At 43.3% G+C, this 20,342-nt stretch overlaps 1 protein-coding gene across 1 annotated transcript in view; it reads left to right on the top strand.

Moving 5' to 3' along the window:
• The window catches only part of atp8a2 (ATPase phospholipid transporting 8A2), a 44,590-nt gene that overhangs the window by 8,984 nt on the left and 15,264 nt on the right, over positions 1–20,342 (top strand). Inside the window, 23 exon segments of the mRNA XM_061804695.1 lie at positions 1,334–1,478; positions 6,323–6,422; positions 7,676–7,774; positions 7,855–7,900; positions 8,079–8,119; positions 9,421–9,494; positions 9,574–9,643; positions 10,343–10,470; positions 10,550–10,661; positions 10,724–10,892; positions 10,980–11,107; positions 11,773–11,850; positions 11,926–12,014; positions 12,209–12,253; positions 12,396–12,471; positions 13,413–13,497; positions 13,500–13,600; positions 13,670–13,719; positions 13,799–13,868; positions 13,952–14,036; positions 14,109–14,248; positions 15,786–15,924; positions 16,017–16,081. Coding sequence (XP_061660679.1) covers positions 1,334–1,478; positions 6,323–6,422; positions 7,676–7,774; positions 7,855–7,900; positions 8,079–8,119; positions 9,421–9,494; positions 9,574–9,643; positions 10,343–10,470; positions 10,550–10,661; positions 10,724–10,892; positions 10,980–11,107; positions 11,773–11,850; positions 11,926–12,014; positions 12,209–12,253; positions 12,396–12,471; positions 13,413–13,497; positions 13,500–13,600; positions 13,670–13,719; positions 13,799–13,868; positions 13,952–14,036; positions 14,109–14,248; positions 15,786–15,924; positions 16,017–16,081 — 2,135 coding nt within the window.

Here is a 20,342-nt window from a genome sequence, read left to right as displayed (position 1 = left end):
GCACGGTGGCGCAGCTGGTAAAGCGTTGGCCTCACAGTTCTGATGACCCGGGTTCAATCCCGGCCCCGCCTGTGTGGAGTTTGCATGTTCTGCAGGCACTCCGGTTTCCTCCCACATCCCAAAAACACGCAACATTAATTGGATGCTCTAAATTGCCCCTAGGTGTGATTGTGATTGTGAGTGGGAATGTTTGTCTTTGTGTGCCCTGCGATTGGCCGGCAACCAGTTCAGGGTGTAGCCCGCCTCCTGCCCGTTGAGAACTGAGTTAGACTCCAGCACTCCCCGTGACCCCCATGAGGATAAGTGCCAAAGAAAATGGATAGATGGATAAATAAAAATAGGATTTTTATGTTCGACGAAACAGAAATGGATTTCACACTTCATAATTTTAGTAGATTTTATGATGTGTTTGGTAGTGTTGTTCTGGGAAATAGTTTTTTTCTGAGGATAAGCGGCTCAGAAAATGGATGGATGGAAGGATGGATGTAAAATATGTCCCTCGGGGTGGTTCATGAAAGGTTGGGAACCAGCAGAATAGATCATGACTCCGGTCGCCATTGGTGACCTTAGTGCGTCACGAGGCTCCTTTCCCTTTAAGAAAGCGGATCCCGGGTTTGCCTCCTCCCCCGTCAACCTCCCCACCCCCCCGACCCCCCTCTTCCCACCCACTCAGACGCTCCACTCCATATGGCTTCCTTTCGTCGTCTGGGCGTTCGGAAGGAGCAACGGCAACAACGGGCCGCTCGCCATCACGCCGGAGGGGCGGAGACAGCGCGAACAGTCCTAATAGTAGCGGTGGAGTAGTAGTAGTGGTCGGGAGCTTCCTAATGGGGCGGTGTCGGATCTGGAGGGGGGCCGACATCTTGACGTAAGGACTTCCCTCTTGGAGAGTCGTCGCCCGGTCCGTCCGGCAGTCTGTCCGTCCAGGTCTGCAGCTGAACCAACGACGTGCGCGGGGGGGGGAGGCAAAGGGATGATTGTTGCATCCTCTTGTCACTTGTCAGGGTTCTCCATGTGCTGCTTGCTGGAGGTGGGCTCGGTGTGTTAGTTGCCTATTGTGCACCCCTCAGCACATCCATTATTAGCGGGGGGGGGCGAGAGTACGAGGGGAGTCCCACGGGTGCATTGACAGGCAACACACACACTTAGCCTATGCTAAATGTCTTTTGAATGTGTGTGTGTGTGTGTGTGTGTGTGTGTGTTTGTGTTTGTGTCACCCGCCATACCATCCTCCTTTTCTGTCTGCCCGTCTCCCACCCTTTGCCCCCCCCCCTACCCCTCCACGCCCTTACTCACCCAGCCTCGCCTCTCTCTCATCAATCCAACGGCGCAGGACCCGCTTGCTCGTCGGCCGGCTACCACAAGGCGGACGATGAGATGTCCGGCACCACGTCGCAGGCGGAGCCCGTCGACGCAACGGCGCGCGGCGTGCTGCTGAACCGGCCCCAGACCACCAAGTTCTGCGACAACCACGTCAGGTAGGCGCCCCATCGAGGCGCGCTAGATCTTTTTTTTTTTTTTTTTTTGCTCACGTGGGTATAAAAAGTCTACACATCCCTGTTTCAATGTTCAATGCGATTGCACAAGTATGCACACCCTCTTACAACTGTGACGTGCTTGTTTAGAATGAACCAATCACATTCGAATTCAGGTTAAAGTCGGCAAACAACATCCTCCCATTTAAAGCATTTGAAATAAAGTTCAGCTGTTCTGAAAGGCTTTTCCAGACATTTTTGTGGTCACATCTTGCTGCACAAGCCGTAGTATGTTGAGGGCTTCCACAGCATTAGAGCGATCTCATTCTTTAATTGTATCAGTCGCGAGAAGGGTGTGAAATAATTTCCCAACTGTTAAATGGAACAAGGCCTGCAGTGAAGGCAGTCGTGAAGTGGAGAAAATATGGCACAACAGTGACATTAACAAGATCTGGGCGTTAGATGAATTAATGAGATGAGGAGAAGAAAACTGGTCAAGGTGGCTGTCTAGACATGGACAGCGAGAGGAATTTATGACCGAGTATTCACTTGATTTCATGTGACAAATATTTATTGTCTTTATCAATCATTTGAACTTTTGATATCACTGCTCATGCAACATGTCCATTTTTCATCGCTATTTTCTTGTTAAGGTTATGTTGAGGGCTTCAAAGAGAAAGATGATGTCAGTTCTAGAACCGGTAGATAGGAAGTCGGTGTAATAGCTCATCCATTACATGATTATTTGCAGCGGTCCCAAAGGTGAGGCTTAAAGTGTATCTGTGGCCACAGTAGAAATTTGACTCAAGGTGGCACTCAGTCAATACTTGCACATTAACATTTAAAGATTCTCATGTTTGTGTATTTTCATGTAATACTTGTATGCTTTTGTGTGTAAAAATTTAGCATTCAGCAGTTTTTTTCCCCTAATGGAATGATTTTCATCATATTTTTTGCCTTTTACTTTTTGTTTCTAATTCTGTATTTTCCATATTATATTTTAGTCTAATATATTTAAATGTTCGTCTACTGTTATTTTTTCCTTGATAATTGCCCATTTTTTTATTGATGAGCATTGTATTTTTTGTCATATTTTTGTATTTTTTTCAAACATTTTTGTTGATTCTGTCTTTGCATTTTCTGAATATATTTCTCATTTTTTTTTCGTCCAGTATTTAAATCATATTTTCACACATTTCAAAGATTGTCATCATTAAAAAAAAAATCAGCATTTTATTTTATTATATGTTGGTCTGGTTTGTTTTTGTTGTAATATTTTTTTTTTCAATTTTTTGCATTTTTATGACCAGTATTTTTGTATTTACACATAATTAATTTTCTATTTTTACAATTTTTTTATTCTCTTCTAGTATTGTAGCTGTATTTTTTTGGCTATATATATATATATATATATATATATATATATATTCTAGTTTGTAGCATTTATTTATTTTTTCCATTATTTTATTATACTGTGTGCTGAATTTTTCATCTAATATATAGTCAGATTTTTTTCATATTTTTCCCTTTTTGTTCAAGTGTTTTTGTATTTTTCTATAGTACTTGTAATATTTGCTTGTGATTCCTTTGGCCAAGTGTACCTTTTGTCATGCCACTCCCTTGACATACTGTACGTAGTTTCTTTAGAAATGTAGCAAGAACTGATAACATGGTCATTTTGCTCACTATAATTATGATGTGAAATGTTCATAGTTTCTTCTCTCGAGCAAAGTCGGAGGTTTTACATTAATCTGCTATTATGGAGCGTAGAATTATGTGTTAGTCGGTACAAATACTCAGTCCAGATATCAATCCAGCATTGTGTAAGCAGCTGCACACAGCAGGTTGATGCTCTCCTGCAGATGTTTTCTGTTTTGAGGGGGGGAAAAAAAAGAATCCGGATGTTCTTATGTTAAAGCCACAGTCAAAAAGAAAAAAAGGGGGGGGGGACACAGGTGGGGGGGATTTGTATGGCGGATAGTGCAGCGTAAATGCACGGGTTGCATAAAAAGTGGCGACGGTGAAGTATGGAGCTGCAGAGAGGATGTAGGTAAAAGCGTCGAGGCTTTAATCTTAGTGAAATCAATACTTCTATCGAAGAGCTTCAGGAAGACCTGCGCCGTTGCATTTCCAAACCTTTATACCATTAGCCGGGACCCTGAAATCCAAGATATAGCTGCACAAAATGTTGCACAAATCACCCGGATGTCAGTCTTGAGTCAAAGCAGTCGGCTCGCGTTTGTCTCGCGAAGGTTTGGGATCTCCTTGAGCAGTTTTCTTAGAGGAAAGTCCAGTTCTCGGTAATGCCATATTATGTCCATTTCATAATGATTGTCTTTTGTTCTGTGGTGTATTTAATCCCTCGTAAATTGTTTTCTACCGTTCTCCTGACTGATACCTTGGAACAATGAGATCCCCCCGCCGATGTTGCTGGGATGGCTTGTGCTGTAAGATGCGACAACACAGAATTTTCAAAGTTTTAGTACCTTAGCTTAGCTTAACATAGCAACAACACGGTAGCACAAACAGGGCTGGTAAAAAAAAAAAAAAAAAAAAAAACATACCGGTAAAAAGAAAAACAGCCGCGGCCACACAAACCCCCAAAAACCCCCACAAATATTAGGGAAAATTTGAAGAATATTAGAAAAAAAACATCTATTTCCAAGTATGTACACGCGGTAAACTAATCTTGTATCTGCCCATCGGGATCTCCAGGTTGGGTCGAGCAGCTCACATTATCCAGCATAATGGGATTAGCCAAGGCCCCGAAACAGGAGAAATACGATTTGAAATCGAACGACGGCCAAAGAGCCTCCCGCTTCCACAACATGCATCTTTCCCAAATGACGCCGGCGTCCGTTATGTGCCGCTCCGGTAACAATTTGGCCCTCCCGAGACAAAGCATTAGGAGGCTGGCGACGCGGAATGAACGTTTTGAATGTTAACAGACGTCCGCCGCTGGATGACCTTCCTCGTGTTCGCTCACATCCACAACGAGCTTTTTTAGATGCGAGGCTGAGATGCGCTGATAGTAGCGTGAGGATATGCGCAGAATACCGTACAAGTGAAAAATTATTGTTTGAACATTTCATTTCAAGACGATTCCAAGCAAAATGAGGACATTCTCAGTATTATCGTAATAATAAAATGCGTGAGGAAGTTGCCCAAATTGAAACGTTAGGTACACTTGCAAAATATTAATGCATACAAAAATATTAGGAAAAAAATACACAAAATATTTAAAGTATATTCTGTATTAAAAGTATTGGTTGATCGATTAATAGATGAAAAATAGTACAAAAGTACACAAGTTCTATTCTATTATAGTGTAGTACAAAATAGCAGAAAATTATTATGACAAGTAAAAACAGCACAAATAATTTGGAAAAATTGAAATTAAAGGAAAAAGATAAAAGACAAAAAACACAAATATTACACTTTTTTTAAATAGCTGAAAAGGATTTTTTTTAAATCGATAAGGTTAAAAAATATAAATATACTAAACAAAAACACAAATATGAAAAAATTCCATTTAGGGAAGAAAATAAGAAAAACAGATAAATACAATTGAAAAAAACTGTTTTGGTGCAACAAGCTCATGCATCAACCATGTTTTTCATCCGATCTTCTTCTTCACTTTCTTCCCTTACTTCTACTTCCTTGTTTGTTTGCTGTTGCGGCGTACCAGGTGGTCGCAACAACAACAGCTACTCTCAGAGAAATGAAAAATGGTTATAAGTGCTTCTTCTTCTTGTCAAACACCGCAAACAGTTTCTGACATCCACCATGGCAGTCACAGAAGATCCAACAGACAATGCAAATGTAACAATGTATCGTGTTTTTAATCAGTCTCAAATAAAGTTCAGCTCTACAACTGCGTCCTAACAACAACGATTCACCTCACAACGCCGACGCCGACGTTCGTGTCGAGCCAGCTCGTCGAAGAAAAAATCGCACTGATGCAAAAACTAGGTTGAGTGTAATTGTGAGCTTTACGGTACACTAAATTTAATCATTTGTTTTTATTTGTTCGTCAAAATGTCTTTGTGCAAATACAAAACAAAGCAAAAACAATCAATGATGTCACTGACCTCTAGACTTTGACCGAACTTTCATTGCATTAGTGTCGACTCCCAAAAATCATTACCTGTGCAACAATCCACGTCAAAACATCTTTACGTTAAACCAGACCGTGGTTCAAAAACAAAAAAAAAAACTCAGTCAATATGGGTGCACAAGTGTACACACCCTCCCATAACTTGTGATGCAGCTGTTCAGAATAAACCGGTAACATTCAAGCGCATGTTAAATGCAGGTCAGGGCACACCTACAACCATTTAAATTGCCTCGAATTAACCATGAATAAAGTTCATCATGTTAAATATCAGAAAACCTGGCATCTGAACAGGGGTGTGTAGACATTTTGTACCCACGGCATCCATTAAACAATACCGATGCAGATGCTCTTACCTGTCCACTCCAAGGCTCATCTTGAAGGACTGTTTTTTTTTTTTTCTGTCCTTCCTTTTACAAGCACTTAAAGAACCTCTTAGCAGTCAATACAGCTACGTAATCAATACATTTGATTGAAGTTGCCAATGTTTCTGCTGTTTTAACTGGAATGTGTGCTCCAAATTTAGCTTGCGGCGTTCGAAGTGTTAGTTTATTTATAGGCACGATCAGCGGGGACACTTTGTCTCCAAGGTTTCCAACGCTGCTCTGATTAAAACCTGGGCAGCAAATGTTGTTATTTAGTTGGTGAAATGATGCATGCGAGTTGACTGTGACTCGCTCTCCCTCCATCTGCTGCGCTTTCTTCTCCTCCCCCCTTCCTGTGCCACTGCTAGTACCACCAAGTATGGCGTACTCTCCTTTCTTCCCCGCTTCATGTACGAGCAGATCCGGAGGGCCGCCAACGCCTTCTTCCTGTTCATCACGCTCATGCAGGTAAGCAACTTGTTAACGTAGTGAACACGTCTATTCCAGTTGTAGTTTATATTCATCCATTCATTTTCTTTGCTGCTTATCCTCACGAGGGTCGCGGGGTGTGCTGGAGCCTATCCCAGCTTTCAACGGGCAGGAAGCGGGGTACACCCTGAACTGGTTGCCAGACAATCACAGGGCACGTCGAGCCAAACAGTCACACTCACAATCACACACAGGGGCTTTTTTTAGAGTGTCCAATTAATGTTGCATGTTTTTGGGACGTTGGAGTGCCCGGAGAAATCCCACGCAGGCACGGGGAGAACATGCAAACTCCACACAGGCGGGGCCGGGATCGAACCCGGGTCCTCAGAACTGTGAGGCCATCGCTTTTACCAGCTGATCTGCTCCACCGTGCTGCCAGTTTATCTTCAATATTTGGGTATTTTATTATTATTTTTTTTAATACACGTTTATTTCAGATTTTTTTTCCCTGGAAATATTTTTCTATTTTCAAATATTCAGAATTTTTTAAATATAGTGTTATAAGTGGTTTTCATCTGAATTCTTGTTTCAGCTACTTTTGTGTTTGTTCTTTCTTTAACATTTTTGTAATTTTTCTATGAGTATGTACTTACCATAAATTTCTTTTCATTGTAAAAAAACTGCAATTTTATATACATGCGTAGTTTTTGTATATTTTTAAAAACGCTTTTTTTTTCAAGTTCTGTATTGTTTGACAAACATTTTTGTTTTCATTATTTTTGTCTAATATTTAATTCTACAAAATATAATATATATAAGCGGCACGGTGGAACAGCTGGTATAGCGTTGGCATCACAGTTCTGAGGACTCTGGTTTGATCCCGGCACCGCCTGTGTGCATATTCTCCCCGTGCCTGCGTGGGTTTTCTCCGGGGACTCCGGTTTCCTCCCACATCCCCAAAACATGCAAGATTAATCGGACACTCTAAATTGCCCCGAGGTGCGATTGCGAGTGCGGCTGTTTGTCTTGATGTACCCTGAGTTTGGCTGGCAACCAATTCAGGGTGCACCCCCCCCCCCTGCCCGTTGACAGCTGAGATAGGCTCCAGTACTCCCGTGACCCTTGTGAGGATAAGCAGAAAAGAAAATGGATGGATATATATATATATAGATCACACACACTTATGTACTCATTTTTTACTTTTACTGCCCAGAAACTCTGTTTTCTGTCCTTGTTAATAGTTGTGTTTGCGCAAGTGTGCCTAATATTTTGACCTGCGCCCTCCCTCTCAGCAAATCCCCGACGTGTCGCCGACCGGCCGCTTCACCACGCTGGTGCCGCTCATCTTCATCCTCACCGTGGCCGGCATCAAGGAGATCATCGAGGACTACGTGAGTACCGCGCCGCCGACCGCGACCGCGGCGCCCTCGCGCTCTCATTTAAAAACATGTCAACTCTGGTCTCCTTGAAGAAAAGACATAAAGCGGACAACACGGTCAACAAGAAGACGACCACAGGTATCCTTTCGTGAATTAGCCCTCCACTCCGCTCGCCCTTCCACGTGTGCCCGAGCCTGTGGTTTTGTTTTCCCTGGGCTGTTGTGCGTCGCTCATTAGACACTTTGCGATGAATAGTGCATGAGAGCTCTTCTCTATAGGCTGACTGACAGCTGCTGTTGTCCTTCCTGTGTGGCAGTGTTGCGTAACGGAGCCTGGCAGACCATCATCTGGAAGCAGGTAACGCCTCATCGCATGATATTAAACTGATCTTAACGCTGACAAACAATGCTGAACGCCATAGACGGCCTAACAAACAGCATTAGTGTTGTCGCGTCATAACCCCTTTGGATAGATTTAAATAGTAACGGTGTATCGACACTTTTCCCTAGCTGGATTTCAAGTTTATTTAGTCGTCGAGGGTGTATGTTTTCCAAAAGTGCAATATTAGTACTATTTTTTTTACGGAAGCGTATTGCTGCCACACCAAAAAACAAACAAAAAAACAAACAAAAAAAAAGTCGCGACCACATCATAACGTGATATGTTTCACATTATAATGTGGTTAATTACACGTTATAATGTGAATTATTTCACATTATAATGACTTAATAACTTAATTAACATATACATTCCTGTATATCTACCCAGATCTTCAGTAACACTCCTTCAGCTATACTAAAAAATGATTTAAGATTGAAAAAGAAGACGCACGTTCTTCGGGCTTCGCCGAGTTGGCTCTGCCAGTGACGACGCATGTCAGTGTGACCACGTCATATTATAACGTGTAATTAACCACATTATAATGTGAAACAATTCACATTATAACAGGAAACGATTCACATTATAATGTGAAACATGACGTTATAATGTGGTAGTAGAGACCTTTTTTTTTTTTTTTTTTTGGGTGTGGCAGCAACACGTTTCCGTAATTTTTCTCATAAACACTTTTGCTAGTTATTCATTCATTTTCCGAGCCGCTTATCCTCACAAAGTCGCGGTGGTGCTGGCGCCTATCCCGGCTATCATCGGGCAGGAGGCGGGGTACACCATGAACTGGTTGCCAGCCAATCGCAGGCACGGGAAGAACATGCAAACTCCACAGAGGCGGGATTTGAACCCCCAGACTGCTGAACTGTTAGGCCAACAGTCCTACCAGTGGCGCCGCCATTTGACCCTTTTGTTAATTAACTTCTGTGGGGTTTTTTTTTCCTCAGTGTATTTTTGTAATATTTTAATCTTCCTTGCCATTATTTTTTACTATCGTACAGTATCGCTCCGGAAACATTGGACCTTATCGTGCACACGTCCAAAACTCCTCCTGATCGGGATGACATGATTTTGAAGTATGTGAGGCTGCCCTGTTGTAGTCCAATTAAAAGATGGATGAAGCAATGCACCGCTGTGCTGCCTGTCACTTTACGTCATCTCTAATGGCTGCCCACTAATTCCTTTTTATTGTCCCACCCCTCCCACCAACGACCCTCCCCACGCCCTTCCACGCTCATCTCCCTCAACGACATTGCCCTGCTGACCTTTAGGTGGCAGTAGGGGACATCGTGAAGGTGACCAATGGCCAGCACCTCCCTGCTGACATGGTTATTGTGTCATCCAGGTCAGAGCGTGGAATTGATATTTGTGTGTTGTACTTGAGCATTGCTGTGATTTCACATGACTTTTCTTCTTGTCCCCAGTGAACCTCAGGCCATGTGCTACACTGAGACCTCCAACCTTGATGGGGAAACCAACCTGAAGATCCGGCAGGTATAGTAAATTTACCATTTTTGGAAAGATACAATGTTTTTTTTTCTATTCAAGTAATTTATGGTATAAAATGTTAGCTCACCTAATTTTTACCCAATGTTCACTAGAATGTAAATTTTTTTTAATGGTCATTTTTATGTGATTTTTTTTTTTTTTTTACTTTGCATTTTGTTAATTTTTTTTGCATATACTTTTACTTTTATTGTAAAGTATAACTTTTATTATTAATTAAATTGTCCAATTCTAAGTTTCTCAATTTTATTTTAGACATTAGCGTAACTTAATAAAAAGTTAGTTTTATTTATTAAAATGCATTTAAAGTCAATTTCATGTGTAATTTTATTACTACTTACTAGTAGTATTACTTACTAGTGATAGTTTTTGTAATTTAAATCGTCAGTATTTTATTAAATTTTATGTTTCAAAGGTGGTGTTTAAATGTTCATTTTAATTTAATTTTAAAATGTTGACTCCTTATTGTATTGTGTATTTTCTTGCAAAGTTACAATTACAACATTTTAAATGTATTTTCATTTCAAATGTTAATTTATAGTTTTCATTTATCAGTGTTACCATTTTTTTCATTGCATTTTATTTAATTTTAAATGTTTATTTTCATTGATTATTTTATGCTTTTATTTGGGTGCATACAGTTGTACTTTATGTATTTAAAATGGCATCGTGCTGGTATACTTGCAGGGACTCTCACTCACCGCGGGCATCCAGACACTGGAGGACTTGATGTCTTTATCCGGCGTTTTGGAGTGCGAAGGTCCGAACAGGCATTTGTACGACTTCACAGGCACGCTGCGGCTGGAAAACCAAAAGTACAAAGACCCACAGCCCTCCCCCCCTTACACTTCTAGACACCGAGTTGCATTGCATAATGGCTCTCTTCCTTGTCAGAGCTGCTCCTTTAGGACCAGACCAGGTCCTGCTGCGTGGCGCCCAGATCCGGAACACTCAGTGGGTCGTGGGAATCGTGGTCTACACCGGCCATGACTCCAAACTCATGCAGGTAATCAACAAGGACGACATCAGTTGCCGTCGGGATTTCCACTCACCGCGTCTTTGTTCCAGAACTCTACCAAGGCTCCCCTGAAGCGATCCAACGTAGAGCGGGTGACCAACATGCAGATCCTGGTGCTGTTCGGCATCCTGCTGGTCATGGCTTTGGTCAGCTCGGTCGGCGCCGCCATCTGGAACAGGCAGTACACCGAGGAGGCCTGCTGGTACCTGTCCCGACAGGGTGAGGCTCACGGGAACGCCCGCACATTTTGTCTACGTACTTTATCCATGGAAAGTTTTTACAATGTTTTCTTTCCTTGTAACCCAGGTGACATCTCTACTAACTTTGCGTACAACCTGCTGACGTTCATCATCCTGTACAACAACTTGATCCCCATCAGCCTGCTGGTCACCCTGGAGGTGGTCAAGTTTACACAGGCCCTCTTCATCAACTGGGTACGCAAACGCGCTGACTTGCAAATGATTTTATTATATGCAGTATTTAAACTATACATGTATTTCTACTATGCAGTTTATTATCTGGAAAAGGTAAGAAAAATGCTTTAAAAAGCCACATTTTTTTTTAGGTTTGGAACGCATTATTTCTTTTTCCATTCATTGTAATGGGAATCATCGATTCGGTTTTCAAACAAATCACTTCTCGGACCATTTTCTGGAACCGATTGTGGTCGAGAACGAGGCATCACTGTATTTGAAACTGCCGATAACAGCTTCTCTTTTACTTGATATCATATCGGGCATATTTGAGTGGATATAGGTTATCAGATGTTGATGTCCTATAATGTCAGCGTTACTGGATTCTTTTGTTCGGTTTTCTATCGGTCATATCAAAGTGATATCGGTATCACCATTTGTATCAATGATGATACGCGACTTGCCTACTTAGTATCGTATCAGCATTTAAGTTATTTGTTATGAATATCAGTATTAGTAGTGTTGTCAGCAATAGCAGCCAGTCTTTTACTTGATATCATATAGGCCATATTTAACATTATACAGGTTATTAATGGCCACATCCAATTGTGTCGACAATGCCGGATATCTTGGTATCATAATGGTGTTACTGATCGATATCGCTATTGTTTTTCATTTTTTTCAAGGATGTGGAAATGTACTATGCCGAGACGGACACGCCGGCCATGGCTCGAACGTCCAACCTAAACGAGGAGCTGGGCCAGGTTCTCTTGGGCTTTGTATTAAACACCTGTAGGCATATTTTCTACGTTAGTTTATTATTGTTTTTTTTTTGGCAGGTGAAGTATCTGTTTTCCGACAAGACGGGAACGCTCACCTGCAACGTTATGCACTTTAAGAAGTGCACCATAGCAGGAATCACGTATGGGTAAGCATTTAGTTTTCCTTAAGAAGCCGCCTGGTTCACTTTTCGACTTTCCCATCCCTCTAATTGTTCAGTAATGATAAACTCTCCTCATGAATTCATCGGACTTGTTTCATTGAACTCCCGCATGCTTGACGGGCCGAACTAATCAACTCATCCACTTGATTTCCTTTTCGCAACCGCAATCATTACCACAGCCACTTCCCCGATCTCGACTGCGATCGTTCCATGGAAGACTTCAGGTGAGTCCAGCCGTCGCCCTTCCGCTCCGCCTGCCGGCCTTTTTTCCTCTTAAGGCGTCCTTGCTTTTTGCTCCGAAACGATTAGTTGGCGAACGCAAAGCCTTTTGATTGATTTGCTCGTCTTTTTTTTTTTTGTCGACAGCAATCTGCCGTCCAGCAGCAACAACTCGACCGAGTTCGACGACCCGGCTCTCATCCAGAACATCGAAAAAGGCCACGTAAGCGTTGCCTTCGCTGTCCGTTTCCATTTAATGCAAGAGGATATTACAGTAATTTATTTGATGTAAATCAACATTTGGATTTACATTTAATTTTCAATTTTATTAAATGTTCCTCCGGCAGCTGGTAAAGCGTTGGCCTCACGGTTCTGAGCACCCGGGTTCAATCCCGGGCCCGTTTGTGTGGAGTTTGCGTGTTCTCCCCGTGCCTGCGTCGGGTTTCTCCGGGCACTCCGGTTTCCTCCCACATCCCAAAAACATGCAACATTAATTGGACGCTCTAAATTGCCCATAGGTGTGATTGGGAGTGCGACTGTTTGTCTCTTTGTGCCCTGCGATTGGCTGGCAACCAGTTCAGGGTGTACCCCGCCTCCTGCCCATTGACAGCTGGCATAGGCTCCAGCGCTACCCGCGACTCCCGTGAGGATAAGCGGCAAAGAAAATGGATAGATGGATAAATGTTCCCATATTATTGTTTTTCAAATACATGCATAATGCAGTAATACACATATGTAAACTGTACTTAAACTATTATCCACCATACAAAACATTGTAATGCAGTTTTGTGCATTTTTCTCATTTACACATTATATGGCTTATTTTATGAAATACAACTTTTGCACTGTGTGCTAAATTAAATGCTGATCATAAACAATAAATGATGATCATTTTTGTCATTAAAAACATTGCACTGTGTATTTATAAGTACTATACATTATTTTCAACATGGGGAGTTTTAATTTGGTAAAACAAATTTGCAGTGCACCTAATTTTCTTTACCTTACATTTTTTCTTGCCATAATAGTCCTTTTTAAATGAATAATTTTGTATAATTTTGTTTATTGTTAATCTTATGGACGGTTTACAATCGTTTATTTCAATTTGAAAAATATGCCGCAGCCATATTTGCTCATATTGTGCTATTTTCTCAACAACGGCAGCCGACATCCCCTCAGATCTGCGAGTTCCTGACCATGATGGCCGTGTGCCACACGGTGGTGCCCGAGCGCGACGCCAACCAGATCATTACCAGGCGTCCTCGCCTGACGAAGGCGCTCTGGTCAAGGGGGCCAAGGGTCTCGGCTTCGTCTTCACCGCCAGGACGCCGGACTCGGTCATCATCGAGGCCGTGAGTCTGGAACTTCAAGCCTATCCGTTCGTTCACAGCCAGAGGCGTTGACGTTGTGTTATGTTCCAGAGAGGGAAGGAGATGAGTTACCAGCTGCTCAATGTCCTGGAGTTCTCCAGGTATTCCCTGTGTTTAAGAATTCTCATGGGAAATATAAAAAAAAACATATTGCAGTGAACGTTAAATTTTCTTTTTCAGTAACCGCAAGCGCATGTCCGCAGTGGTGAGAACCCCCAACGGGAGGCTCAGGCTCTATTGCAAAGGAGCGGTATGTGCGATTCTGAATATTTGCAGCTCGAGGTATTCTCTTTTCGCCGTATCACCACTGGTATTTTATATTGAAACTTTCAGGATAATGTGATATTTGAACGTCTGACGGAGGACTCCCAGTACAAAGAGTTGACCATCGCTCACCTGGAGCAGTTTGCCACCGAAGGTAAGCAACGCAAGTGAAAACGTTGGATTCTTTTTGTTTCCTGGATTTCCTGACCCGCTTCCATTTATACAGGCCTGAGGACTTTGTGTTTTGCCTACGTGGACCTGCGGGAGGACGCCTACCAGGAGTGGCTGAAGGAATACAACCGCGTCAGCACCGTGCTCAAAGACAGGGCGCAGAAACTGGAGGAGTGCTACGAACTGCTGGAAAAGGTCCCCTAGTCTCTCATTTGGTACACGATATCAGTACTTTTGTATTGACGATACCAAACTAGCTTGCTTGGTATTGTATTGGTCACATGAATGTGTCACTTCTTCAGATTATCCATCCATCCATCCATCAATTTTCTTTTGCCGCTTATCCTCACAAGACAGTCGCATTCACAATCACACCTTGGGGCAATTTAGAATGTCCAACTAATGTTGTATCTTTTGGGATGTGAGAGGAAACCGGAGTGCCCACCCGGAGGAAACCCACGCAGGCACGGGGAGAACATGCAAACTCCGCACAGGCGGGGCCGGGATCGAACCCGGGTCCTCAGAACAGTGAAGCCAACGCTTTACCCTGTGATCCACCGTGCCGCCCTATTCAGATTATAATATATCAATGTTTTTTTGTAACTTGGTAATGGTTTGCATGTTCTGCCCGTGCCTGCGTGGGTTTCCTCCGGGCACTCCGGTTTCCTCCCACACCCCAAAAACATGCAACATTAATCGGACACTCTAAATTGCCCATAGATGTGGTTGCGAGTGCGACTGTTTTTCTCGATGTGCCCTGCGATTGGCAACCGGTTCAGGGTGTACAACGCCTCCTGTTGACAGCTGCGATTGCACTCCCCACGACCCTCGTGAGGATAATCGACTAAGAAAATGGATGGACGGATTGATTCCCTGTACTTAGTTATTTTCAAAGTGCCTTCCATATTGCCAGCAGGTGGCGCGGTTGCTGTACTTATAATGCACAGGCAGGTAGCCGTCTTGTGTTTTTAGCTGTCAAGCTCCATAGTTGCCAAGTGGATTTGGAGGTGTAAAAAGGGGGGAGTGAGGAGGAGGAGGGAGGGGGGGGGAAAGAGGAAGCAGTAGGAGAAGGAGACCACAAGGCTAATTAGCTCACATGCCAACCTGCCAAGATCTCTCCACCCCCCCCCCCCACCATAAAAGTGGAGTCAACAACACAGCAGTGTAACCGTGCGGGGAGTGTTTGTGTGCGCATCTGAGTGTGTCTAATAAGCGTACATGTGCGTTTAATTGCTGAGCAAATTAAACCGAAGGGGGAAGGAAGAGGGGGGGGGGGTGCGGCGGGCGTGGGCAGCGGGTGGATTCCTGCCATCCGAGTCACGAGGAGTCCAAAAGAGCCGCTTCGGACCCCGCCGTCGTCATAATTGGAAGTGAGTGATGTTCTTGGCGTGACGGGAGTCCGCACGCACGCAAGCTGACCTGCTGAATTTGCAATTAGAGAGGAGCGCCAATGAATGCCAATCAAATGCCACCATCGCAGATACAAATATTGATATCCGGAGTTATGACACATAGTAAAAGGCCGGTTTCACCGATAGAAATATAAGAACAAGTGTGTATAAGTGTGATACCAGCGTTAATTCGGCAAATACAACACCAAGTAAGTGATGCTAGTAGCGCCAATTTAAAGTAAAAAAGGAGTCACGTGACTTGCTTTAACAATAAAATACCAAGCATAAGAATCCACTATTTTATGTAATGTTGATGTTCTCCCCCCCACCCAACTTAACAGAACCTGCTGCTGCTGGGCGCCACCGCCATAGAGGACCGCCTCCAGACCGGCGTCCCCGAGACCATCGCCACGCTGATGCGGGCCGACATCAAGATCTGGGTCCTGACCGGAGACAAGCAAGAGACAGCCATCAACATCGGTGAGGGCAGAACTTTGCGAGTGTTTTTCTACTTTGAGTAAACATTTTTTTGAATTTCGGACCCCCCACCCACTAACCCGCGTGGTCCTCAGGCTACTCGTGCCGACTGGTGACGCACGGCATGTCCCTCATCATCGTCAATGAGGACTCCCTGGATGTGAGTACAACATTCTTCCGCTTCCTCTCTTTGCCGCTCGTGTTGTGTCCATGGGAACCGGGGCGCGGTCCCACCCGGCGTACGGGCCGGTGGGTGGGGATCTTTTTGTGCTCACGGGTAATTAAAGTCTCCGGTGTCCCCTGTGATTCTGGAGACAGAGCTTTGTCTGCGTCTCTCACACTTTCACGCACGCACAAGGCTAACAGGGTTTTTAACCGATACCAACATCTCATTCAACTTGGAATCATATCAGCCATGCTATAGTTTTTATTGTTCATCTGTATCATATTTGGTTGTTGGCAACACATGCATCTAATTGGCTTTTTGCTAATTTTGATATTGGCAATGCCAGTTTGTCTTTACCCAGAACGTCGTCCCCATTTCGTCCGTATCTGCGAGGTCTAATTTCGTCCGCCGTCTCGTTTCTCTAATTAGACTCGCGTCTTTACCCACAAGACGACGTCGTGTGTGACGGCTTTGCCCCGAAGTGTTTTGATTGATGCCCGTCATGTGTCTGTCTCGCACGCACAGACTTAGTCTTTGAGAGCACACGGAGAGCAATAAAATATAAACTCTTGCTTGCCAAAAAGCGAGCGAGGCAGTGTTTATTGTCCAAACGTGGTAAACTTTACATCAAGAGCTTTTCTATTTACATTCACAACTTTCTCACGTCATCACGGTCGTTGCGCAGATGACTGAGTGCCGCGCGCGCTGCCAGCGTTCTTGCCTGACAACCCAATATTTAGCTAATAACCATCCAAAAATGGTGACTCAATGCCTTTGGAACATACTGGTTGAAAAAAACCTTGGTGTGCTTTATGTAAAGGGGACACATTTTGGGATATGGCTGGTGGGCTAATAGTTGGATCTTTGGACGGCCTGCCGACACATGAAAGCTCCACTGTCATGCCTATAAACATTCTAAAATAGATATTGTAATGGAAAATGCATATAACATTATTCACTTCAATGTCTATACGAAAAACTAAATATGAGCGGAGAGGGCGACATCCATGTGCAAAGTTGCGGAAGTGCCAGTCGATATCCAAGCGGTCGCCGTATTGCCTGCGACGTCATCGGCAGATGTTACACCGGGACGTTCGCCTTTGAAAACACGTCGTGGCAACTTGCTCTGGAACACGGAAGCTCACAATCGAGTGAATCACCTGGGCAATGTTACCCTAAAATTTCGAGACATATTTAGATGATACTCTGATCATTTCTAACTAACAACAGACTCGGACTGCCTTTTTTTTTTAATTAATAACATACAGAAAAATCATGCATTTCATGACAGTGGACCTTTAAGTGTGAAATTGAAAACACAGTCATCTTTTTTGTGTAGACCATTTATCAAAAGTTATCCGCGGTCGTCTGAATTTTGCTTGATTTCGATGCAACTGCAGGGCTGATTTGCACTGCGCCAATGAGGATCTTAGTTAGGTTGGAACTGTTTTAAATGTGAGTGTTGGTTTAGCTTCACCAATTTGAATTAGCACTGTTCGATTTACGAGTGGATTATCCTAAATAGAGTTTGTATAACTGTGTTTGTAGACTTGAGTCAAGACTGACTACAATTTTTTTTTACAAAACTTGCCCGCGGCGTGCGAGCCACACGTAGTCTCACTTAAAATAACTTCAGCGTTGGAAGTGTCCGTCGGAACAGAACGCGCTTATCATCATTTACACCTCGCGTGCGACCTCCTCTGCTGCGTGACTTTACCCAGGAGCTACGACTTTAGAACTTTACTAGAACCGTGACAGCGACTATCTGAAACAAGCTAGTATTCTCTAAAAGCCCTGGAATATTGGTTTTCAGCGTCAAGTGTTACCAGCCTCGCTTAATTAATATCATATTGCTATAGGGGATAAATTTATGACATCCTTTTCACGCTTTTAGCGTGGCGATCCGTACGAATTCCTTCGCCCCATGTGTCCTTCGCACCACCGAGTCCACATCTGTCAACGCCTCGTCTCAGCACAGGAAGCAACGGCCCGCCGCGCCGTGTTTATGTGTAGAATGCGGGTGCGTGCGGGGAGAGCGGGAACAAGCACTTACGATCGGCGCAATTTTTTTTTTGGGCGGGGGGGGCTAGAAGTGTTGAGGGGTGCAGGTGAAGGGGAGGAGGGGGTCTCCTTTTGCTGCGCCCCCTTGTGAGCGATGCCTGCTGGGTTTACATGACTCGACGCCATCTGTCGCCCTCGATGTCACACACGCGCACCCACATTGTCAAATGTGTGGGTGTGCGTCCGGGTAATGTCTTATTTGGGATTCCCAGCGGACGCACGAGTCCACACTCGGAACTTTCCCACAATCCTTTTCAGAGACGCGCAGTACAGTACTGACCATGAATCATTTTTTTAAACACACAAACGGAATGTGTACATGCCGCTTACTGTACATCTGCTTTATGGCGAGGTCTCACGTGATCTGCCGAAGTCTCACGTGATGATGTTTATTTGACTTTTGGGTCATATTCTTGCACAGAATCTTGCTTGGTCTCCGCGTTGTACCCAACCCGCCTCCATGTCTGGGCTATTTAGGCATCCAAATATAATCCAGATAAAATCATGTGCAGACTGTGTGTGAGTCTGTGTGTGTGTGTGTGTGTGTGTGTGTGTGTGTGTGTGTGGTGTGTGTGTGTGTGTGTGAGTGTGTGTTTTTCCAGCCTCTTCAAGCTCAGATTCATGCGATAAGTCAATATTTAGTTTGGAGGATTAAAAAAAAAAAAGGCCCAATCAAATGAGTAAGGCAGCTTTTTTCCCCTCGGTGGAGAGGCGTCTGAAAATAAGCGGTAATTTAGCGTGAGAAAGGTACTTAGTCAAGTATTTTTTCCCCCGTCTCTCGCCTTTGATCCATTGACGAAAGTGTGACGAGAATGCAAGGAAGAGTTTTTTTTTTTGCGTGCGTGTGTGTGTGTGTGGTGTGTGTGTGTGTGTGGTTTTCGTGCCAACGTGAGTTTTGGATGAGATGGAGGCTGCCTTTTGGCACGAGAAGAAAACTGTTTTTCCAGATTAATAGAAACAAATCACAATTACGGCGTGATGTTACATTGAGTATTACATTTGTTTTCCATTAAACATTTTACATTGCAATTTTATTTCGCGTATTTAATTGTAATTGTATTTAGTTTTGGATTATTTTAATTTATTTTTTAATGCATGAATAATACATATTTCACCTTACAATGTTTAATTATTAATTTTCATTATTTATTATTAATTTTGTAAATAAATTAAATCCATTTATTTTTTTATTTTTGTCGACGCAAAGTTTAAATGTGAACGCGCGTCGACGCGTTTCAGTAGGAGAACTGTGACAAGCTGCAATCTCGTGTTAATCCCTTCATTATGTTTGTGTTTTGCTTTTGGGGACGGAGAGGCGGCAGTGGGGGTGTGGGGGGGTGGGGGGTGCTAAAGGTGAATGCAAACAGGAATTCTGGCATACAAAGAAAAACACACAGCCCTGGGCTGAGAAAACATGAGCGGGGAATATTTGGGAGGAGCGGGACAAGGAGGAGGGACAGAAGTGCGCAACCGTTTGGGGAGGCAAGGAAAGAAAGAAAGGCCGCATTGTTCACAAAAATTGTGTGATCCGGCGTCTCTTCGGGTCTCTCCGGTCCGACGGTCCTAAAATTGAGTACGGTATGATGGAGTTTGGATCGGCCCTATTCCAAACTCGCGTCTTGTGCTTTCCCAGCGCTCACAGAAGAAGATTTCGCTGCAGATTGACCACACCCGTCGTACTTCTTATTGTACTTTTTGAGTACGATTTTAATAACTAGTTTTTATTTTAATGCACTGTTGAAATAATTTGTCTTTTTGTAATCATTTAAAGCTATGTGACAGAAACCAATTTCAGGCACTTCTTGAGATAATAGATCATTCGTATTGTGAACATAGAAAAAAGATGTCATTGTCCAAGCCGCTTATCCTGACAGGGGTTACGGGAAAGCTGTGGGCTTTACAAGCTAACTTAGGGCAAAAGGCGGACTACACCGTGAACTGGTCGCTGGGCAGTCACGGGGCAGATATCGACACCATCACTGAGTGGGAATCGATCCCACGCTGCCCGTACCAAAGGCAGGCGTGTTTACCACTACACCATCAGTGACATATATTAAAGAAACAGTAAATATTATGTTTAATTTATCTATTTATTGTCATTTATTATATGTTTAATTATTAAATTTAGATATATATATATATTATATTTCATTTTTAAATAAATGAACTTTTAGTCATTAAAAAGAATTTTAAA

Source organism: Syngnathoides biaculeatus, chromosome 19 (assembly GCF_019802595.1).
Source record: "Syngnathoides biaculeatus isolate LvHL_M chromosome 19, ASM1980259v1, whole genome shotgun sequence".
Taxonomy (NCBI): Eukaryota; Metazoa; Chordata; class Actinopteri; order Syngnathiformes; family Syngnathidae; genus Syngnathoides; species Syngnathoides biaculeatus.
Note: the sequence above shows the minus strand (reverse complement) of the source record. Positions and strands in the feature narration are given on the sequence as shown.